Raw genomic sequence first — 25,790 nt, 5'->3', positions numbered from 1 at the left:
ATGAATATCCCCTAAGCTTACTCACTGAATGAAATAGTACCACAGATACATTTCCTTTTAGATTTCATTTCATGTGTACACAGTATCCTCAGATCTATATATATGTGTGTAGTGGTAGCAAACACAAAGATATGATTTTAGTTTGAACAAAAGGTGTTATGTATACAGATCGCTTTATATGAGTGATGGTTTAATTTCTCTCATATCTGTTCTTGATGTACATATATAATCATTGATCAACTGATTAATGATTCGTGTGTGGATTAACACCACTTCCTTATTATAAACATTCCACTTATCTTACAAGAGGCAATAAAAGTATTTACCTTACCACATTTTCAAAACAAAAAGAAACTTGATCCCTACCGCTACTTGTACCAGTCTATATGGATCCATGGATCTGAGTTCTACCTACTGAGCTACTGTAACCTTTCACCAATTTCATTCTATTTTACCTTAGCATAGCCTTTTCCACGTCGTCATCGGCATTCGCCCCGCCAATCCTTCTTAAGTAATTTTCTGTAAAAAGAACATTTGAACATTATATGTGGTATGAAAATCATTATATTAGTATATTACCATTCAACCAAAACTTATGGCATGTTACTGTTTACTTTTGTTTCCAAGCAATTCATAACAAACAACATTCTAATCTTACAATGTAATAACAGTACCGTAACTTCAACTTGACTTACCAAGCTGGCCTGATATTCATCCTCTCTCAGTCTCCCCTCGAGAGTATTCAACTCATCCAGTGTATTGAGTTGCTCAATAGAGCTTACTGATACTGTGTCTGCCACTGAGTCTTGATTCTGTTTCATTAGGTTCCTAATATCCGTCAAAAGATAGAGAACCCTTCTCTGGAATCCTGTGAAAAAGAAATAAATACATAACAATAAAAGATAGTTTGTTGTAGACATAGATTGTAACAGGTATAGATTCCTTTAGTGTAACTCAGAAAGTAGCACAATATTTAAAGCAAATGGCAATGCCATAAATACCCTAATTATTATAAGTTAATCTGAGCGAGTATGTCTGTAGGCGCATGGTTTTAACATCAAAGTTGCCTTGACAACATTTCTAAAAATGTATAATTAAACAATCAAGCAACTTAATTAAAACAAAAACAAATCACATTTAAGGTGCTAACAGAACAAACTGGAAATGATAATACCTACTGGTAAATTATATCTTTACTTCTGTTGGAATGTAAATAATTTATCTTTTTTGCCAACAAACTGAAACACCATTTACAACAGTCGCTATTTCATGTCTTAAGACCTGCATGCCAATGAAATGAACAGCTGATGATGCTAGACATGCATCCTAAACGATCTATAATTGACCTTGCAATTAATTGTCCTAAAGTCAACAATGAACATATATATAAATAGAAATCAACTAATTATTTTTGGACACTATTGCTAATATTTTAAAATATTCATCGGAATAATAATGTTCAAAACTATCGGAGGATATATTTGTATAATCTAGTTACATAATTTGAGTCAAATACCGAATATCAAATAGTTTCCACACTGACAGCCAATCAACCAAATCTGACAACACAGAAATTCGATAATGGCGCGCGGCAACCTCGATCAACATGGCTACACCCGCTCCGTGCATCGGGTCCACATTTCAACAACTAGCCCCATGTAGATCTGGTATTTTTCAGTAACTTAACTCAAACATATACGGATATAAAAAAAATAACAACACGTCAGTAAAAGTCAATTCATATATTCGCGCGTGCCGACTGAGCCATGTCGTAGCCCACTTACACAGCCTGCCCAGCCTATCAATGGACCGATTGGATGGGTTATTTATAATCTGTTCGTCAAAGGTGTGTGCGAAAATGCAACTTTACAGATCTACGTGTCATAACTAAATGACCATTGAACTACAACTCATTTTCAACATAAGAATGGAAACAAACATGCAAAGAATGCCAAATGTTACTTGAACTTACCTTCTCGATCGAGTATCCGCCAAGTTTTGAATTTTCTGCGCAGTCGCAAATCCACTTCCTGTCCTCGCTGATGCTAAATATCCAACAATCATTAGCTGCAAGTACTGAGTTCAAGTCCACGCGTCAAGATATTTATTTTTCAGGTTAAACCCTTTTCAACTTTTTTTTCCAACTTCTCCCTGAAGATAACACTGAAACACGTCGGGGAATCATCCGTGTTGTGTACTTATTTTGTGAATTACTTTGCATATGTGCACGTATATATATAAAAATATACATATATAATTTAATATACCTGGCTTGTCCAAATTTGAATTAGCAGCCTAACTGATCATGCTTGGGTTTTAACAGGTGAAACGGAGTGGAAAAGTATGGTGATTTGTCGATTTTCCAATAGGCGTACATCAAATTGAAATGAGGTACGTACGTCTTAAATTCAACGTTGTTGTGACGTCAGTATCACAACCAAGGCTCAACGTTTAAGATTTAACGTTGATACAACGTTGCATTTTGGTTGATCAACGTCACAACCTAAAAGCAACCAATTTTAAACGTTGATCCAACGTTGCGTGCCTGCTGGGTAACGTCTGTTTGTTTAGAACCAAGGTTTATTTCTGTGGTGCTCCTCGACATCATCCGGACAGTCTACACTGACCAGCTGGGGTATTCAGCAGTTGGTCATTATGGCCTTGTTGCCCGGGTCTTATATTGACATTAGGATTTGTCGAAACGATAACCATCGGTTTGGAGTATCCAAATGCAGTTTAATGACGTATTCGTTAGTACTTCTGGGACACTGTAGGACGAGGCCTGTGAGAGTATGATAGTGAGGACATAGTTCCTATCTTCAAGTTTCACGGATCTTTTAAAAAAGAAGACAAAAAGGTTTACTGATTATGCCTTGCATACAGTAAACTACGGTTATAACGAACATGCTTATAACGAACTGACCGATGTAAAGAACTTATTTTTTAGTCCGGCCATTTGATGTATATATGCTGTTTATATGCTTATAGCGAAGTACGGTTATAACGAACTAAAATTAGTGGTCCCTTTGAGTTCGTTATAGCCGTAGTTTACTGTACTATGTAATGACAACTTCGAAGCTTTTATACATGCGCAATGCACTGTGGTTCACCGTTAACTACAATTTTCACTTTTTGACATGCCTTTGCGTGTGTTTGTGAGGGATGCCACAGGTGGGGCAGGATACGCTCACCTTTTCGCAAACATCTGGTATCATTACTATTTGATAATGATCTATAAAGACCTGCTCATGATATAGTCGGAATCGTATAATCGACCTTGCTTTTAGCAGAGATTAAATAAATATTTCATTTGTATATGCCACGACACCCAAAGTATATATGTGACATAACTTGACACCTGACTGTGTACTTGGTCACACCTTGAGGTTATACTATCGTTTATTGACACCCGATGGGATATGTCTATCATATCTAGACACTTGAGACGAATTTATTTTTGAATCATTATAGCAATCGAATTATTTGTCTTATGGACTCCTCAGCAGCGAATGGGTACCAGGTAGGATAAGATGGATATGACAACACAATCTAGTAGTGCCTAACGCAGAGCTTCGGTTGTATACTTCCCAGGATGCTGAGAATGCAATGTGAATGTATAGCGATCGATGGACCACGATAATAATGTCCCTTGTTATGCACAATATTGTTCTTGTTGCGTAAGTTTAATGAGAATAATAATGAAAGCCACAAAGAGTAATTCTATTAACTAACTGGTATTGCTTGAATGCAACAACAATACAATTGTAGCTATGATTAGGTACACTCACTAAAATCAGAAGTTAGAATTGGTTTTTAGCAACCCATACTTGTCGTAAAAGGCAGCTAACGAGATCGGGTGATCAGGTTCGCTAAATTGGTTGATGCACGACTTCGTATCCCAAATGTGTCGATCGATGCTCATGATGTCAATCACTTGATTGTCTGCTCCAGACTCGATTATTTAACAGACCGCCGTCACAGAGCTGGAATAAGACAACAAACAAACAGGTTAGCTATCGTGACTGAAAAAGCCACAGGATGGTACGTATCTGTTTATGATCAAAATGTCAAGTTTCACACAAAAGGTGTGTCGCTTCTGTGCTTCCCCAGACATGATGTTTCTAACTGTTTTTGTTGGATATGATACATGCGAAGTGTGGTTTTGCCTTGTTGCAGCCAGAACAGATAATGCCCAGACATGATGTTTCTAACAGTTTTTGTTGGATATGATACATGCGAAGTGTGGTTTTGCCTTGTTGAAGCCAGAACAGATAATGCCCAGACATGATGTTTCTAACAGTTTTTGTTGGATATGATACATGCGAAGTGTGGTTTTGCATTGTTGAAGCCAGAACAGATAATGCCCAGACATGATGTTTCTAACAGTTTTTGTTGGATATGATACATGCGAAGTGTGGTTTTGCATTGTTGAAGCCAGAACAGATAATGCCCTGACATGATGTTTCTAACAGTTTTTGTTGGATATGATACATGCGAAGTGTGGTTTTGCATTGTTGAAGCCAGAACAGATAATGCCCAGACATGATGTTTCTAACAGTTTTTGTTGGATATGATACATGCGAAGTGTGGTTTTGCATTGTTGAAGCCAGAACAGATAATGCCCAGACATGATGTTTCTAACTGTTTTTGTTGGATATGATACATGTGAAGTGTGGTTTTGCCTTGTTGAAGCCAGAACAGATAATGCCCAGACATGATGTTTCTAACAGTTTTTGTTGGATATGATACATGCGAAGTGTGGTTTTGCATTGTTGAAGCCAGAACAGATAATGCCCAGACATGATGTTTCTAACAGTTTTTGTTGGATATGATACATGCGAAGTGTGGTTTTGCCTTGTTGCAGCCAGAACAGATAATCCCCAGACATGATGTTTCTAACAGTGTTTGTTGGATATGATACATGCGAAGTGTGGTTTTGCCTTGTTGAAGCCAGAACAGATAATGCCCAGACATGATGTTTCTAACAGTTTTTGTTGGATATGATACATGCGAAGTGTGGTTTTGCCTTGTTGAAGCCAGAACAGATAATGCCCAGCTGAAGGCGGTCGATGGCCCCTGGGAAAACAGCCCTGTAATAAGTAACTTAGTGAGTAACTAACAGTCTAATCTACTGGTACAGAATCAGTGCATTTACTGAACACGGTAAGTCGCTCACCACACACTACCGATCTACAGCCTTAGTCCAAGTTCAGACGCTCGTTAAGGAGACTATCCACTGCTTCGTCCTGGGGCAACCAAGAAGGTTTCGTAAATACATATGTGTGTGTGTATGTGTGTGTGTGTCTATATATATATATATATATATATATATATATATATATATATATATATGTGTGTATATATAAGTGTGTGTGTCTGTTTGACTGTCTCTGTGTGTCTGTGTATGTGCCTGCTACGTGCACGCGTGTGTGTGCATGTGTGTCACTGTGTGTGACTTTGTCTCTGTGTGTCTTTGTGAGAGTGTCTGTGTCTGTGTCTGTGTATATGTCTGTTTGTGTGTCTGCGTGCGTGCGTGCGTGCGAGTGTGTCTGTATGTGTGTGTCTGTGTGTGACTGTGTCTGTGTGAGAGTGTGTGTTTCTGTGTCTGTGTGTCTGTGCGTGTCTCCGTGAATGCGTGCGTGCGGGTGTGTATGCGTGCGTGCGTGCGTGCGAGCGAGTGTGTGTGTGTGCGTTTGTTTTCATGCCACCGGCCTTTTCGTGTTAAAAACCTTTCTTAGCAGGTCTCCGAGTGACTAATTCGCTGTTTACAATTGCCCATTAGGCGTGCTATGATGCTACGAATACATCCCACATTCGCCCTTTTAATAATTCACCATCTTGCGGGGTTTCTGTAAGATCGGCATCACTTCGGGCTTACCTACTATATGTAATTGACGCGTCGATATATTAGCCAGATTCTGTTTTATGTCCCTTTAAACCATTCACTTGCTGAACCAACAGTGCTAGCAAAGCCTCAGCAGTGAAGACATACTTGATACTTAGAATAATGCTAGTCCGATCGCGGAAGTTATAAAAAATATGCTTTTCGGAGAAATCTTACAAGGCCTTAGAATGCGAAGTCTTTCTACTGCCCGGAGTATATGATTGATGCATCATTGATGCCCATACATAACGCCCATAGAAGGCCGAACCATCAGTACACGTGCCCCAGGCAAGCCCTTGGTGCGAGATGAGAAGTGCTATTTATGTATTGGAAACTAGTTTTCGTCCCACCCTCAGATGAAATAATTATCCTATACCTCGTCTGTCATTAAACGAGTGCGGTGAAGGAAACTGCCCGTGATTTGTTTGTAAAACAAACCTATATCGTATCTATATACACAGAATCGTCATCGGGGTGATTAGCAGCACTTTCGGCGGAATGTCTCGCTCAACATGTGTGTGATATATACTGACAGATCGAGAACAGCTTGTCGATCTGTTATTATTCAGCTTTGTTTTCCTTCAGGGCTTTTCAATATTCGGAATGATGGGACTAAGGTGAGTGAGTGAGTATGGTATTACGCCACTTTTAGCAATATTCCAGCAATATCACGGCGGGGGACACCAGAAATGGGCTTCACACATTGTACCCATGTCGGGAATCGAATCCGGGTCTTCGGCGTGACGAGCGAACGCTTTAACCACAAGGCTACCCGACAGCCCCTGATTAAGGAGGATAGCAAGGTGTATTAGAGTCCATCTTATTATTCCGAATTCTCACATTTGTAGTGCATTTTGACATTTTAATATAAAGTTACTGTCTTACTCTTTGGTGGCCCAGTTGTCTATGGCTCCGCAATTCGTTGTGTAGAGTTGCGTCCCTTGGGTTCGCCAGAAACGTTTGATTGTGGGTTTGAATCCCGATTATGTTTCTAGGTTTTTCAGTACCATATCCGTGCTCGTGGGTTTCTCCGAAGTGGTAAACGTCTGAGACCTGCATCACTTCGGTTTTCCCTCCCACATTAAGCTTACACGCCGTGATATAACTGGAATACTGTTCAAAGCGGCATTAAACCCGACTCACTCACTCACTCACTCGCTAAGCGAGAACCATCTACAGTATATTATGTACGTTAATATGGATTTGTGGCTCGGATGGTACTAATTTACTATTAGAAACCAACTGTCGCATTCTACCCTGTTAACAGACGGAACAGCCACGGGCACATATACTCAATTCCAAAAGAAACGCACACTCTAAAGTATGAAATGTCCGAAATCGAAAGATGAAACATATACCTTTCGTTTTCGGACATTACATACTTTAGGGTGTTCGTTTCTGTTGGAATTGCGTATAGCTGACAATTGCTGAGTGCGGCGTTAGACAACAAACAACCATACTAGCTGTAGTTCAGCTGACTTCTGCGTTCACACAACAGACATCCTTATATTACACCACATTGAGAGAAGGCACTGTAGATCACCTGAATTGTGCGTCCACACAACAGACATCCTTATATTACACCACATGGAGAGAAGGCACTGTAGATCACCTGAATTGTGCGTCCACACAACAGACATCATTATATTACAACACATAGAGAGAAGGCACTGTAGATCACCTGAATTGTGCGTCCACACAGCAGACATCCTTATATTACACCACATGGAGAGAAGGCACTGTAGATCACCTGAATTGTGCGTCCACACAACAGACATCATTATATTACAACACATAGAGAGAAGGCACTGTAGATCACCTGAATTGTGCGTTCACACAACAGACATCATTATATTACAACACATGGAGAGAAGGCTCTGTAGATCACCTGAATTGTGCGTCCACACATCAGACATCCTTATATTACAACACATTGAGAGAAGGCACTGTAGATCACCTGAATTGTGCGTCCACACATCAGACATCCTTATATTACAACACATTGAGAGAAGGCACTGTAGATCACCTGAATTGTGCGTCGACACATAAGACATCCTTATATTACAACACATTGAGAGAAGGCACTGTAGATCACCTGATTTCTGCGTCCACACATCAGACATCCTTATATTACAACACATGGAGAGAAGGCACTGTAGATCACCTGACTTCTGCGTCCACACATCAGACATCCTTATATTACAACACATTGAGAGAAGGCACTGTAGATCACCTGACTTCTGCGTCCACACATCAGACATCCTTATATTACAACACATGGAGAGAAGGCACTGTAGATCACCTGACTTCTGCGTCTTCCACACACATCCTACGATTACACTCCGAGACAATGAAAACTGTTTGAGAAATAAACGGTGTGGGTGGGTGTGTGGGTGGGTGGGTGGCTGCTTGTCCGGACTGATGCCAATCTATAGTGCTAGATACCATGCCGCAGTTTAACATAATTACCCCACTCAGACACACTATACTGACTCCGAGCCGACCAGTCCTTGTTTCAGCCCCTTAATGCCGAGCACCAGAAAGGGTAACAAGGGTAAAGTTGGCCGAGTAATGGGCAAGCATTATTATACATTATTGCGACTCGGTCTACAGCATTTAAAAAATAATTAATTTTCATAAAACCGACATGTCCAAATACCAAAAATAAAGAACTTTTATGACGGCCAGAGAACGGACGACGGACAGCGCATCACGATGTAAGTTCATTTAAGCTTTGAGTTCAGGTGGCATATGCGATGAACAAGTTAAGAAACTGCAGCTGAAGCCTTAATGCACTTTGGAACACCCAGTTACTCTTGCTATGTCATCACCGACCAGGAAATTGGTATTCTCTTGAGTGCGGCGTGTGCCTCGCCTCTGCATAGGGAAATTACATTAACTCCAACCTCCGCCAAAGAAATACAGATTAGTTGGCAACAACAAAAACAACTCTTACAACGTTTGCTAAGTTCTGACAACTGGTCATCCAATTATCCACAGGGATCTGGGTCACGGGGAACGAGTCTGGGGTTTGGGGGTAGGACTCCGGGCGCGATGTGTAGAGTTGTGTATAAGAACAGTCTCGAGTGGTGGGTATCGTGACACGAATACGGTGGGGTGACTATCGTTAGGTGATATATCGTGAATACGGTGGGCTGAATATTTATGTATCGTAAGGAGAATACGGTGAGGTGAGTATCGTGAGATGAATACGGCGGGGTAAGTACAGTTAAGTAAGTATCATGGGGTGGATATGTTGAGGTGAGTATCATGAGGTGAATACGTTGAGGTGTGTATCATGAGGTGAATACGTTGAGGTGAGTATCATGAGGTGAATACGTTGAAGTGAGTATCATGAGATGAATACGTTGAAGTGAGTATCATGAGGTGAATACGTTGAGGTGAGTATCATGAGGTGAATACGTTGAAGTGAGTATCATGAGGTGAATACGTTGAGGTGAGTATCATGAGGTGAATACGTTGAGGTGAGTATCATGAGGTGAATACGTTGAAGTGTGTATCATGAGGTGAATACGTTGAGGTGAGTATCATGAGGTGAATAGGTTGAAGTGAGTATCATGAGGTGAATACGTTGAAGTAAGTATAATGAGGTGAATACGTTGAGGTGAGTATCATGAGGTGAATACTTTGAACTGAGTATCATGAGGTTAATACGTTGAGGTGAGTATCATGAGGTGAATCTGTTGAGGTGGGTATCATGAGGTGAATACGTTGAGGTGAGTATCATGAGGTGAATCTGTTGAGGTGGGTATCATGAGGTGAATACATTGAGGTGAGTATCATGAGGTGAATCCGTTGAGGTGAGTATGACGGGGTGGATATGTTGAGGTGAGTTTCAGGAGGTGAATACGTTGAGTGTCATGAGTGAGTGAGTGAAAGAATGGCTGAGTTTAACTGCTTACGTAGCATCATCAATTTCTTAGCTATAAAGATGTAGTAACGATAATTTATATGTGACAACAATACTCGTCTGTAACACAAAGTGTTTTAACACCAATCAGACACGGAAAGGACAGGACATGATTACTGGAACACCTGATGTCATCACTGTTTGCAGGGGTTTATTCATATAATTATTATTTTCATAACTATTTGAACTGGAATCTGTTTCGTAGATAATAGAGATAAGTCATACTTAGTAAAACAGTAATTCCTATTTAAAACACGGGTTATGAGCCTCCAACAACCATAGATAGACGACTATCAGGGCATAAATGAGGACTGACAGTGCGAGCAAATCTAAAATGGAAACAAAAACACACTGACCCAATTATAACACAATACCATTAGATCCGTTTCGTGCCCTACACACACGGTACGGTACAGTATTGTATGGTATGGTATTGTATGGTATGGTATGGTATGGTGTGGCACATACGTTTCAGTGCGACTTGGACCACATTGCTGTGCTCCAATCTTCAAAGTAATGTCTCTTTGCGTTTTGTACATTGTCTTTAATTTCAAACAATTTTTTATTTTCATGTCATCACATATATTGTATGTAAATTACATATAATAACAATCATCATCACAAATCTGGCGATCGTGTCGATCATATTCTTCCAAACATCCGATGCGATGGCGCCAAGGAAATGATTATTCATCATAAAGGGCATGCTCCTGACATTTAGAATCAAACATCTCTTGGGTTTTAAACTTGGTAAAGGTTTGTTAGTAAGAGACGTTGACACGTTGATCCCTTCCTGGGAGACATCACTTCATCATTTTATCCCGTTTCATAAAGCTGAAGTCCAAATCGGAAAATACGCCTTGATTCAATGCAAATTAGTCTTCCAAGAAGTTGGAGTTTGAGCTATCCGATCTCCATCGAGATGATGTTAAATAAATCCCAACGCATTAACTAGAAATCTTACGTCGGTTGCGTGAACCTTTTTCAGTGGCCCCCTTTACTGTTGTCTTGGTGATCGATTGAATGACGTCTTAATGAACCGAGATAACTTTCAAACACAAAGCGTTGTAAATCCGTCAGTGTATGCTGGTTGCAACATGGTCAATGATTCAGAGTGAGTGAGTGAGTGGGTGATGGGCTTAACGCCGCTTTGAACAGTATTCAGTTATTTCCCTGAGTGTCAGCTTAATGTGGGACTAAATCCCGAAGTGATACAGGTGTATACCATTTCGGGGCGAAACGGGAGTCGAACCCACAATCATTGGTTTCGGCCCATGGAGCGTGATTCTGCACAGTGAATTCCGGCGACTGGGCGCCACAAGTTTGCCTGATCAGGACAAGGGGGCACGGGTGGCCCAGTCGTCTAAGGCGCCGCGATTCGCTGTGCAGAGTTGCGTCCCTTTGGCATGCCAGAAACCTATGATTGTGGGTTCGAATCCCGGTTCGCCCCGATTATATTTTTAGGTTTGTCAGCACCATACCCGTGCTCGTGGGTTTCACCAAAGTGATAAACGTCTGAAACCTGCATCACTTCGGGCTTTCCTCCCATATGAAGCTGACACGCCGTGATATGACTGGAATACTGTTAAAAGCGGCGTTAAACCCAACTCACTCACTCATTGATGAGGACAAAGGTTGTCATACAATCCGTACATTCATACCACACAAGGTAGGGGCACGTTTTCTGCCCTCTCCGAAGCTCCTGTCGTACAATTCTACAATCAGGAACTAGTTTGTCTTCAGTTATTTGAATGTGACGACGTTCAGAGAGTGGTAAGGTTCAGCGTTACTACAGTTACATGACTCTGAGTCAGGTTGGTTGGTTGGTTTGTTGTTTAACGCCGCACTCAACAATATCCCAGCTACATGACGGCGGTCTGTAAATAATCGAGTCTGGACCAGACAATCCAGTGATTAATATCATGAGCATCGATCCAAGCAATTGGGATCGATGACATGCATCAACCAAGTCAGCGAACCCGACCACCCTATCCCGTTAGTTGCCTCTTACGATAAGCATAGTCGCCTTTTACGGCAAGCATGGGTTGCTGAAGACCTACTCTAACCCGGATGTTCACGGGTTTCTCTAGGGACAGACACTAGACAGTTGAAACCTATTTTGGCAGATTCTTTGAATAACTGCTTACTTTCGAATCTGATTATCAAAATATCATGCCATTTTATGTTGAATAAAATTATAAATACAAAAGCTGTTCTTGCCTTGTGTTCCCTTTTGTTGATAAAACTAAAAAATAACGTAAACTTCGTGTCTTGTTGATATTGGAAGGGAAGTAACTCTTTGCTTGATTTCAAACAACCACTCAAAGCATCACATTTTTTTTATTCACACATTGTGTCATTTTATCCTTTTGACGTTTAAAAGAGATCACTTTTGAACTGTTTTGTTTTTTGCAATTTGATTATTTTTATGTTTTGAACAACGCTTTGTTAGAAAATGAAACTGGTAAAGCGAGAAAAAACAAATCCCTAGCATTGAGATGTATCAATGACGTCGTAGAGACTGACAACCCGTTTTCGTTAGTCGCTCGTGCGTCCCTGTGAGTAAACAGGGTTTGTCCTCTACATTCATAATATAAACTAACATGCAAATTAAGATCAGAAACTGTCACAACAACAACAACAAAATTTCGACATTTCAAATCTGCACTGTATCTCACCTAGTGAATGAAAAGTGGAAGCGATACATTAATGTTGGCAGTTTGCACACTAGCAGTGGTTGGTTGGTTTGTTGTTTAACGCCGCACTCACCAATATTCCAGCTACATGACGGCGGTCTGTAAATAAAAGAGTCTGGACCAGACAATCCAGTGATTAATATCATGAGCATCGATCCACGCAATTGGGATCGATGACATGCATCAACCAAGTCAGCGAGCCTGACCACCCGATCCAGTTAGTCGCCTATTACGACAAGCATAGTCACCTCTTTAAGGTCTTTTCAACAGAGTTCTTAGGTTCTTACATCCCTAGCTCTCTATAATTAATAATTTTTGATAATTGCCGATTAGTTTCAACGTTTAGTTTTTGGACCCTGCCAATCTCTCCATTCCGAACTTCGAAATAACTGACCTTGACCTACTTCCGTTCCTCTTCTTCAGTCCATGGCTACCAAACTAGTTGTTTAAGGTGGCAGTGCTATGTACAAATTACATAAACCCAGTTGACAACCCCTATCTGTAATTCTGTTCAACATTAACATGATGATTTAAGGTGGAAGTAAACCTGCTGGTGCTACCTCATTGTCAACGGAACCACAATGAAGGATGGCTGAATACTCCCGTTTTAACTGGAAACGAGTGGGCTGTGCACGATACGCGACAGTCTCAGAGACCCCTCATATTTGTGATAGATAATTGCGGAGGCCCTGACACAGTGGTAAGTGTGTGTTTTACTTAATTGTGGGTGTTCTTGAATAGATTTCATATTTGATAAGCTGTTGTTCTGATGTCGAACGTAACATTTCTAGTGGGTTGTCGGCAGCCGTTATTACATGCAGCCATGTGAAGGCTATCGATATGTAAAATGTCCCCCGCCATGCCATTGCTGGAATATTGCTTAAAGCGGCGTAAAACCGCATTCGCTCTTTCGCTATCGATAGACCGATGTTTTTATACGCAACCATTCTGTGTTTGAAATAGATACCTGATTTTAATCAAACAGAGTCAACCAGTCTTTAGTGTCATGGTAGAATAAGGCATTGTCCTTACTTGTTGAGTTGCACAAACAACTCTTGGTTCCAAATACAAGACCTATTTGTTTTCTTTTCTAATTATTTTTTATTGCCTCATAAAAAATAGTCACCCTGACTTACCGGCTACTAATTTGTCACACTCTATCCGTGCTTACGGATGTTCCGTAGTTATGAATACATCTGAAAAACACTATTTATTATCCTTTGTAAAGAAATCTCTTTTCTAGACCGTCGTGAGTATTCCCTGGAATTCCCTGTGATGTGAAATACTTGCAATGTGGAACCCTCATAGTTACAGCGTTGGCTCGTCACGCCAAAGACCCGGGGCGTCAAGCGTCACAAGTTAGTATCACACCAGGTATTCCTCTTCCTTTAATGCTTCGTTTCATCATCTGAAGGAGTGTGGGAATGAGCTGGCAACTGCAGGTTGAAATTCCCTAATTTATCTGTTACAGATCCTAATTTCTTCTGGCTTCTGGAGAATGTGTTGATTTAACAGCCCCAAGCATGAAGTTGGCATATTGATTGGGTCAGTGCATCGCGGTTGTGTTAGAATAGAGCATTCATTGCCGTATTCAATCTTCATACACACTTCATACCAATGAATACGATTGTTCATGGAAGAATATAGACGAACATAACCTTAAATCTAAATGAGATTATAGAATGGAAAGTACAATTTCTTTAGAAAATAATTGAATAATGTTTATTTATTTCCTAAAAGATTAGCTCATGTATCTCCTATAGGTCATGAATCAATAACTCTCCACGCTGAAGACCTGGATTCGATTCCCCACATCAGCACAGGCCCGTTTATAGCATCAGCCGTCTATGTTTGAAATATATAGTCAATAAGGAAGATAGGGTCCCCATGCACTCGAAACATATATTCTTTCAATTTACGTATTTGTAATCCTCATAGCGTCTACTAAATGAGTTTTCCCAAGGCGAAATATTGTCCCATGGTGTCCATTGGTGGCCATCTTGGATTTCCACGACAATGACTAATCGGCATAAAGGTTAACTAGAAATTCCATGTCAACAAGATTTTGAAACAATGGACGACAGTATACTTATCTTCTCAGTCAGCATCCACGGGAGCATCTCCTCCACCCTTGCCTCCTTTACCCCATGCTGTTAGTATTACACAGCCTCCTTAGGTATCTAATCCATGGCTTAGACTGGTAAAGGTAAGGTTAGCCAAGTAGTCTGGAGGTAGGAGTAGAAAGCTTTCTTGAAAGTAAGGACCACTCCACAGCAGTTGCCAGAAGTGCTAGTTTGAGGCCTTTAAAGGGTAAGGCTAACAATGTCACTCTTGTGTAGATACCAGTGCTGGTATATCGGAGATGTTGGCTAAAAAATAAAGCATCTTTGGTACTGTGTAGGAAAAGACTTTCTCTCGTTCGTGGTATCTACAGTGCTAAACAGCAGTCATCGGAGAGTGTTAGTGTCTGGGGAGATCGAGTTCAGGGGTTCTTTGCTAAGGATGCCAGTGTAGGTGTCGTCTGGGCAAAACAATGTTCTGTGTAATGTTTTCTGGGAAGGTCCTCAGCTGCAGCAGGAGTTGAAGGATGCATCTGGTAATACGCTTGACATTGTTAAGTCTTTTGACGAACTCCGCACAGTTGTACTGCGTATTGAGGAGTCTCGTAGGACACAAGATCCAAGGTTGAAGGTTCCAGTAAGTCGGCTGTTGATGCCAAGGACAATTCTCAGTCTGTAACGTAGTTAGAAGGTATGGTACAGCAGTTAGTAGCAGAGGTCAAATCTTTTGCTGGACAATGTAACTACTCTGACTACTCTATTTAACTATACAAATAGTGAGCACTCATGTAGAGCTGTTAGATATTTCCATACTAGAGGTAGAGGTCATGCAGGTTTAGTTTGATGGAGCAAAAAGGTCAGACACATATTCCAGATGCTATAATTGTGAACAATATGGTCATCTTCGTATCGGTTGTAGAGGTCTAGTGGTCTAGGGTTTACTTCTCCCTGTTTAACCCAGCCATTCTGTGCGGGTCTGATGTCGGCCATTTGTGCCCAGTTGGTTTCAAAGTGGCAAGTGCTGAGTGCGGCGTTAAACATCAAACAAACAAAGTGGCGAGTCGACGGCTTTCGGCCGGTATTATTTCACAGCAATAAAGAATTGGGAGGTATCGTGTATTGGAATCGCTAGAATAATCACCCTAGACAAGGTAGATATGTCTGTGAGCATGATTTGTGAGTTCACTTTAGATATAGCGATACAAGGCGAGCGGTGCTGTACGGAGTATCTGACGAGCGAACGCTTTAACCACTAGGCTACCCGACCGCCCCAAGGGTGGGTAGAGGAAGGCCTGGAAACACTGCTCCCAGGCAGGATCGATAAGTATGCACCATTGCGTTGAGGAACAGATTTATTTCTGCACCAGAACTGACTACTTAACATATTTTATCCTGTACTTTATTCATAGTGTGAAAGGGGCGTTTGGGTAGATTAGTGGTTAAAGCGTTCGCTCGTTACACCGAAGACCCGGATTCGATACCCCACATGGGTACAATGTGTGAAGCCCATATCTGATGTATCACACTGTGATATTCCTGGAATATTGCTGAAAGCGGCGTAAACCCATACTCACTCACTCATTCACTCATAGTGTGAAATTAATTTTCGGATGTTCTCCCCTTCTGTGTTACAAAATTCTAAATTCTAAATTCTACTTTCCAGTAATGATTCATTTGCGACAAAAAACATTTTGGAAAGAAGCTCGTTTCAATCATATCAGCAACACGACCTCCTACTCCATTATGAAAAAAAGCATCGCCACACTTAAAACGACCTCATTAAGTCCATTACGCGGTATCGGTGCACTGTCCATGGGTGCAGTCCCGACCTAAGTACCTCACAACGTGTCATCGGCTGCAGCAATGTATGGCCGCCCCTTGCCACACGCTACAACGGCTCGTTCTGACAAGCAAAGCATTCACTCAAAATGTCATCCCTCTCCACTTCTGATAGAATCTCACCAATGACGTGTTTCATGGTGAAAGAGCCTGCTTGGTTCAAGATAGGCGAGATAATTGTCTGGTTGTCAAGCAAGAAGGCTTGTGACGCTTGTAAACAGTGGGTAGTTACCATAATTTGATGTGATTCTTAATACTTGCCGTGGAGAGAGTTTTGTTTGTTTGTTATTTATCGCCGCGCTCAGACATATTCAAGTTATGTGAAAGGGGTTTGTAAATAATCGAGTCTCGACCAGACAATTCAGTCATGAGCATCGATCTACGCAATTGGAATACAATGACATTCATTAACCAGGTCAGCCAACCTGACCAACGGTCCCATGAGTCGCCTCTTACGACAAGCATGGGTTTCTGAAGACAAATGCCAACCTGGATCTTTACATTTAGCAGAGAGAGTGTGCACAGCATCCTTGCTATTGGATTGATCATGGAAGGGACGAGACAACCATGCTGGTTATCGATAATTATTGTAATGGTCTCTTAAACACTTCGTATTGCCTGTTGTTATTATATACAAAATAATATATAGTATATCTGAAATATGAATCTAAAGGAAATCTAGAAAGAGTACTTCCAGACTACAACGACAGACTAGTAATTTATGCACATCTAAGTAAGGATAAGATATTCATACACATCTGATGTGTTTAAGTGGAACAAAACCTTGTACCTTAAACATCCCTAGATTGCCTTCAAAGTTCCTCATGAATATCAAAACTATATGATTGAAGAACAAGTTCATAATCAAATGATGAAATAGATTTCAGCTGAGGCGAAATGGGAATATTTGAAACGATTGATGCTCTTGGAGAATCGATATGCCGCATACCATGGACGTTCATCGGCTTCATTTGTTTCTTGTCAAAACGTCTAAAATACATTGATTGATGTAACTTAATTTCGTATTATGCTATTAATTTCAAACTTGATAACGAAATGTTATGTTCCCGGTGTCCTGTTTGGTCGTTTTAATATCCCTGCTCTTGACATTTAAAACATAGTTTAGGCTTAGATCCAGAAACGGTTTGTTTAATACAAAGGCATTTTGATATGAGGATCTTGCCCGGAGAGATATCACTTCATCACTGTTATCAGGTTTCGTGAAAATGTCATTCCAAATCTGAAAACACTTCCTCATTCAGATGCAAATTAGAATCTTTGAAGGGCATGGCTTGGTATTTCCAATATTCATCCAGCAGATGTTAAAGAAAGAATTCTCGACTCGGTGGTCTCAAACAGTTTTGCATTCAATAATAAATTGCTTTGCCGTCTTTCATAGCGATGATGTAACACAAAGAACCTGTGTGTGTATATCAGCATTATATATGAAGACCCTTTCGCGCTATAGTGAGTGAGTGAATTGGGTTTAACGCCGCTTTTAGCAGTATTCCAGTTATATCACGGCGTGTCAGCTTAATGTTGGACGAAAGCCCAGAGTGATGAAGGTCTCAGACGTTTACCATTTCCATGAAACCCAAGAGCACAGGTATGGTGCTGACAAACCTAGACACATACTCGGGGCGAATCGGGATTCGAACCTACAATCATAGGTTTCTGGCATGCCCAAGGGACGCAACTCTGCACAGCGAATTGCTTGTCTCCGTGAGTGCGCGCATGCGAGTGTGTGTGCGTGTGTGCGTGCGTGCGAGTGTGTGTGTATGTGTGTGTCTGTGTGACTGTGTCTGTGTGAGAGTGTGTGTTTCTGTGTCTGTGTGTCTGTGCTTGTCTCCGTGAGTGCGTACGTGCGAGTATGTGTGCGTGCGTGCGTGCGAGTGTGTGTGTATGTAAATGTCTGTGTGACTGTGTCTGTGTGAGAGTGTGTGTTTCTGTGTGTCTGTGTATCTGTGCGTGTATCCGTGAGTGCGTGAGTGCGAGTGTGTATGCGTGCGTGCGTGCGTGCGTGCGTGCGTGCGAGCGAGTGTGTGTGTGTGTGCGTGTGTGTTTGTTTTCATGCCACCGGCTTTTTCGTGTTAAAAACCTTTCTTAGTATCTCTCCGAGTGACTTATTCGCTGTTTACAATTGCCCCTTAGGCGTGCTATGATGCTACGAATATATCCCACATTCGCCCTTATATTAATTCATCATCTTGTGGAGTTTCTGTAAGATCGGCATCACTTCGGGCTTACCTACTATATGTAATTGACGTGTCGTTATATTGGCCAGATACTGTCTAATGTCCCTTTAAACCATTCACTTGCTGAACCAACAGTGGCAACAGCCTCAGCAGTGAATTCATACTTGATACTTAGAATAATGTAAGTCCGATCGAGGAAGTTATAAAAAATATGCTTTTCGGAGAAATCTTACAAGGCCTTAGAATACGAAGTCTTTCTACTGCTTGGAGTATATGATTGATGCATCATTGATGCCCATACATAACGCCCATAGAAGACCGAACCATCTGTACACGTGCCCCAGGCAAGCCCTTGGTGCGAGATGAGAAGTGCTATGTATGTATTGGAAACTAGTTTTCGTCCCACCCTCAGATGAAATAATTATCCTATACCTCGTCTGTCAATAAACGAGTGCGGTGAGGGAAACCTGCCCGTAATTTGTTTGTAAAACAAACCTATATCGTATCTACATACACAGAATCGTCATCGGGGTGATTAGCAGCACTTTCGGCGGAATGTCTCGGTCAATATGTATGTGATATATACTGACAGATCGAGAACAGCTTGTCGATCTGCTATTATTCAGCTTTGTTTTCCTTCAGGGCTTTTCAATTTTCGGAATGATGGGATTAAGGTGAGTGAGTGAGTATGGTATTACGCCGCTTTTAGCAATATTCCAGCAATATCACGGCGGGGGACACCAGAAATGGGCTTCAAACATTGTACCCATGTCGGGAATCGAACCCGGGTCTTCGGCGTGACGAGCGAACACTTTAACCACAAGGCTACCCGACCGCCCCTGATTAAGGATGATAGCAAGGTGTATTAGAGTACATCTTATTATTCCGAATTCTCACATTTGTAGTGCATTTTGACATTTTAATATAAAGTTACTGTCTTACTCTTTGGTGGCCCAGTTGTCTATGGCTCCGCAATTCGTTGTGCAGAGTTGCGTCCCTTGGGCATGCCAGAAACGTTTGATTGTGGGTTTGAATCCCGATTATGTTTCTAGGTTTCTCAGTACCATATCCGTGCTCGTGGGTTTCACCGAAGTGGTAAAGGTCTGAGACCTGCATCACTTCGGTTTTCCCTCCCATATTAAGCTTACACGCCGTGATATAACTGGAATACTGTTCAAAGCGGCATTAAACCCGACTCACTCACTCACTCACTCGCTAAGCGAGAACCATCTACAGTATATTATGTACGTTAATATGGATTTGTGGCTCGGATGGTACTAATTTACTATTAGAAACCAACTGTCGCATTCTACCCTGTTAACAGACGGGACAGCCACGGGCACATATACTCAATTCCAAAAGAAACGCACACTCTAAAGTATGAAATGTCCGAAATCGAAAGATGAAACATATACCTTTCGTTTTCAGACATTACATACTTTAGGGTGTTCGTTTCTGTTGGAATTGCGTATAGCTGACAATTGCTGAGTGCGGCGTTAGACAACAAACAACCATACTAGCTGTAGTTCAGCTGACTTCTGCGTTCACACAACTGACATCCTTATATTACACCACATTGAGAGAAGGCACTGTAGTTCAGCTGACTTCTGCGTCCACACATCAGACATCCTTATATTACAACACATTGATAGAAGGCACTGTAGATCACCTGACTTCTGCGTCCACACATCAGACATCCTTATATTACAACACATCGAGAGAAGGCACTGTAGATCACCTGACTTCTGCGTCCACACATCAGACATCCTTATATTACACCACATTGAGAGAAGGCACTGTAGATCACCTGACTTCTGCGTCCATACATCAGACATCCTTATATTACACCACATTGAGAGAAGGCACTGTAGATCACCTGACTTCTGCGTCCACACATCAGACATCCTTATATTACAACACATGGAGAGAAGGCACTGTACATGTTGATCACCTGACTTCTGCGTCCACACATCAGACATCCTTATATTACACCACATGGAGAGAAGGCACTGTAGATCACCTTCTGCGTCTACCACACACATCCTACGATTACACTCCGAGACAATGAGAACTGTTTGAGAAATAAACGGTGTGGGTGGGTGGGTGGCTGCTTGTCCGGACTGATGCCGATCTATAGTGCTAGATACCATGCCGCAGTTTAACATAATTACCCCACTCAGACACACTATACTGACTCCGAGCCGACCAGTCCTTGTTTCAGCCCCTTAATGCCGAGCACCAGAAAGGGTAACAAGGGTAAAGTTGGCCGAGTAATGGGCAAGCATTATTATACATTATTGCGACTCGGTCTACAGCATTTAAAAAATAATTAATTTTCATAAAACCGACATGTCCAAATACCAAAAATAAAGAACTTTTATGACGGCCAGAGAACGGACGACGGACAGCGCATCACGATGTAAGTTCATTTGAGCTTTGAGTTCAGGTGGCATATGCGATGCACAAGTTAAGAAACTGCAGTTGAAGCCTTAATGCACTTTGGAACACCCAGTTACTCTTGCTATGTCATCACCGACCAGGAAATTGGTATTCTCTCGAGTGCGGCGTGTGCCTCGCCTCTGCATAGGGAAATTACATTAACTCCAACCTCCGCCAAAGAAATACAGATTAGTTAGCAACAACAAAAACAACTCTTACAACGTTTGCTAAGTTCCGACAACTGGTCATCGAATCATCCACAGGGATCTGGGTCACGGGGAACGAGGCTGGGGGTTGGGGGGAGGACTCCGGGCGCGATGTGTAGAGTTGTGTATAAGAACAGTCTCGCGTGGTGGGTATCGTGACACGAATACGGTGGGGTGACTCTCGTTAGGTGATATATCGTGAATACGGTGGGCTGAATAGTTATGTATCGTAAGGAGAATACGGTGAGGTGAGTATCGTGAGATGAATACGGCGGGGTAAGTACAGTTAAGTAAGTATCATGGGGTGGATATGTTGAACTGAGTATCATGAGGTGAATACGTTGAAGTGAGTATCATGAGGTGAATACGTTGAGGTGAGTATCATGAGGTGAATACGTTGAAGTGAGTATCATGAGGTGAATACGTTGAAGTGAGTATCATGAGGTGAATACGTTGAAGTGAGTATCATGAGGTGAATACGTTGAAGTGTGTACCATGAGGTGAATACGTTGAAGTGTGTATCATGAGGTGAATACGTTGAGGTGAGTATCATGAGGTGAATACTTTGAGGTGAGTATCATGAGGTGAATACGTTGAGGTGTGTATCATGAGGTGAATACGTTGAGGTGTGTATCATGAGGTGAATACGTTGAAGTGAGTATCATGAGCTGAAGACGTTGAGGTGAGTATCATGAGGTGAATACTTTGAAGTGTGTATCATGAGGTGAATACGTTGAAGTGAGTATCATGAGGTGAATACGTTGAAGTGTGTATCATGAGGTGAATAGGTTGAAGTGAGTATCATGAGGTGAATACGTTGAAGTGAGTATCATGAGGTGAATACGTTGAAGTGAGTATCATGAGGTGAATACGTTGAAGTGTGTATCTTGAGGTGAATACGTTGAACTGAGTATCATGAGGTGAATACGTTGAGGTGAGTATCATGAGGTGAATACGTTGAAGTGTGTATCATGAGGTGAATACGTTGAAGTGAGTATCATGAGGTGAATACGTTGAAGTGAGTATCATGAGGTGAATACGTTGAGGTGAGTATCATGAGGTGAATACTTTGAACTGAGTATCATGAGGTTAATACGTTGAGGTGAGTATCATGAGGTGAATCTGTTGAGGTGGGTATCATGAGGTGAATACATTGAGGTGAGTATCATGAGGTGAATCCGTTGAGGTGAGTATGACGGGGTGGATATGTTGAGGTGAGTTTCAGGAGGTGAATACGTTGAGTATCATGAGTGAGTGAGTGAAAGAATGGCTGAGTTTAACTGCTTACGTAGCATCATCAATTTCTTAGCTTTAAAGATGTAGTAACGATAATTTATATGTGACAACAATACTCGTCTGTAACACAAAGTGTTTTAACACCAATCAGACACGGAAAGGACAGGACATGATTACTGGAACACCTGATGTCATCACTGTTTGTAGGGGTTTATTCATATAATTATTTTCATAACTATTTGGACTGGAATCTGTTTCGTAGATAATAGAGATAAGTCATACTTAGTAAAACAGTAATTCCTATTTAAAACACGGGTTATGAGCCTCCAACAACCATAGATAGACGACTATCAGGGCATTAATGAGGACTGACAGTGCGAGCAAATCTAAAATGGAAACAAAAACACACTGACCCAATTATAACACAATACCATTAGATCCGTTTCGTGCCCTACACACACGGTACGTTACAGTATTGTATGGTATGGTATGGTATGGTATGGTATGGTATGGTATGGTATGGTATGGTATGGTATGGTGTGGCACATACGTTTCAGTGCGACTTGGACCACATTGCTGTGCTGCAATCTTCAAAGTAATGTCTCTTTGCGTTTTGTACATTGTCTTTAATTTCAAACAATTTTTTATTTTCATGTCATCACATACATTGTATGTAAATAACATATAATAACAATCATCATCACAAATCTGGCGATCGTGTCGATCATATTCTTCCAAACATCCGATGCGATGGCGCCAAGGAAATGATAATTCATCATAAAGGGCATGCTCCTGACATTTAGAATCAAACATCTCTTGGGTTCTAAACTTGGTAAAGGTTTGTTAATAAGAGACGTTGACACGTTGATCCCTTCCTGGGAGACATCACTTCATCAGTTTATCCCGTTTCATAAAGCTGAAGTCCAAATCGGAAAATACGCCTTGATTCGATGCAAATTAGTCTTCCAAGAAGTTGGAGTTTGAGCTATCCGATCTCCATCGAGATGATGTTAAATAAATCCCAACGCATTAACTAGAAATCTTACGTCGGTTGCGTGAACCTTTTTCAGTGGCCCCCTGTTGTCTTGGTGATCGATTGCATGACGTCTTTATGAACCGAGATAACTTTCAAACACAAAGCGTTGTAAGTCCGTCAGTGTATGCTGGTTACAACTTGGTCAATGATTCAGAGTGAGTGTGTGAGTGGGTGATGGGCTTAACGCCGCTTTGAACAGTATTCCAGTTATTTCCCTGCGTGTCAGCTTAATGTGGGACTAAATCCCGAAGTGATACAGGTGTATACCACTTCGGGGCGAAACGGGAGTCGAACCCACAATCATTGGTTTCGGCCCATGGGGCGTAAATCTGCACAGTGAATTCCGGCGACTGGGCACCACAAGTTTGCCTGGTGGGCCCAGTCGTCTTAAGCGCCGCGATTCGCTGTGCAGAGTTGCGTCCCTTAGGCATGCCAGAAACCTATGATTGTGGGTTCGAATCAGGAACTAGTTTGTCTTCAGTTATTTGAATGTGACGACGTTCAGAGAGTGGTAAGGTTCAGCGTTACCACAGTTACATGACTCTGAATGAGGTTGGTTGGTTGGTTTGTTGTTTAACGCCGCACTCACCAATATTCCAGCTATATGACGGCGGTCTGTAAATAATCGAGTCTGGACCAGACAATCCAGTGATTAATATCATGAGCATCGATCCACGCAATTGGGATCGATGACATGCATCAACCAAGTCAGCGAACCCGACCACCCTATCCCGTTAGTTGCCTCTTACGATAAGCATAGTCGCCTTTTACGGCAAGCATGGGTTGCTGAAGACCTACTCTAACCCGGATGTTCACGGGTTTCTCTTGGGACAGACACTGGACAGTTGACACCTATTTTGGCAGATTCTTTGAATAGCTGCTTACTTTCGAATCTGATGATCAAAATATCATGCCATTTTATGTTGAATAAAATTATAAATACAAAAGCTGTTCTTGTCTTGTGTTCCCTTTTGTTGATAAAACTAGAAAATAACGTAAACTTCGTGTCTTGTTGATATTGGAAGGGAAGTAATTCTTTGCTTGATTTCAAACAACCACTCAAAGCATCACATTTTTTTTATTCACACATTGTGTCATTTTATCCTTTCGACGTTTAAAAGAGATCACTTTTGAACTGTTTTTTGGTTGCAATTTGATTATTATTATGTTTTGAACAACGCTTTGTTAGAAAATGAAACTGGTAAAGCGAGAAAAAACAAATCCCTAGCATTGAGATGTATCAATGACGTCATAGAGCCTGACAACCCGTTTTCGTTAGTCGCTCGTGCGTCCCTGTTAGTAAACAGGGTTTGTCCTCTATATTCATAATATAAACTAACATGCAAATTAAGATCTGAAACTGTCACAACAACAACAACAAAATTTCGACATTTCAAATCTGCACTGTATCTCACCTAGTGAATGAAAAGTGGAAGCGATACATTAATGTTGGCAGTTTGCACACTAGCAGTGGTTGGTTGGTTTGTTGTTTAACGCTGCACTCAGCAATATTCCAGCTTCATGACGGCGGTCTGTAAATAAAAGAGTCTGAACCAGACAATCCAGTGATTAATATCATGAGCATCGATCCACGCAATTGGGATCGATGACATGCATCAACCAAGTCAGCGAGCCTGACCACCCGATCCAGTTAGTCGCCTATTACGACAAGCATAGTCACCTCTTTCAGGTCTTTTCAACCGAGTTCCAATTAATCTACACACAGAAACTGTAGTAATAGGTTCTTACATCCCTAGCTCTCTATAATTAATAATTTTTGATAATTGCCGTTTAGTTTCAACGTTTAGTTTTTGGACCCTGCCAATCTCTCCATCCCGAACTTCGAAATAACTGACCTTGACCTACTTCCGTTCCTCTTCTTCAGTCCATGGCTACCAAACTAGTTGTTTAAGGTGTCAGTGCTATGTAGAAATTACATGAACCCAGTTGACAACCCCTATCTGTAATTCTGTTCAACATTAACATGATGATTTAAGGTGGAAGTAAACCTGCTGGTGCTACCTCATTGTCAACGGAACTACAATGAAGGATTACTGAATACTCCCGTTTTAACTGGAAACGAGTGGGCTGTGCACGATACGCGACAGTCTCAGAGACCCCTCATATTTGTGATAGATAATTGCGGAGGCCCTGACACAGTGGGAAGTGTGTGTTTTACTTAATTGTGGGTGTTCTTGAATAGATTTCATATTTGATAAGCTGTTGTTCTGATGTCGAACGTAACATTTCTAGTGGGTTGTCGGCAGC

The 25,790-nt window shown here is 41.4% G+C and overlaps 1 protein-coding gene across 1 annotated transcript; it reads right to left on the bottom strand.

Annotated features, from left to right (window-relative positions):
* Positions 1–9,404: 9,404 nt before the first annotated feature.
* On the bottom strand, positions 9,405–21,974 carry LOC139451924 (uncharacterized; the record flags this gene model as incomplete). The annotated part of the gene is made up of 3 exons (XM_071233208.1): positions 9,405–9,537; positions 10,132–10,144; positions 21,920–21,974. Coding segments are annotated over 3 exons (201 nt in total), but the record flags the coding sequence as incomplete, so codon positions are not given.
* Between the last annotated feature and the right edge of the window lie 3,816 nt (positions 21,975–25,790).

This window comes from Haliotis cracherodii, unplaced genomic scaffold (assembly GCF_022045235.1).
Source record: "Haliotis cracherodii isolate W230 unplaced genomic scaffold, xgHalCrac1.p SCAF_9, whole genome shotgun sequence".
Taxonomy (NCBI): Eukaryota; Metazoa; Mollusca; class Gastropoda; order Lepetellida; family Haliotidae; genus Haliotis; species Haliotis cracherodii.
The sequence above is the reverse complement of the archived record's forward strand: the minus strand, read 5'-3'. Positions and strand labels throughout refer to the sequence as shown.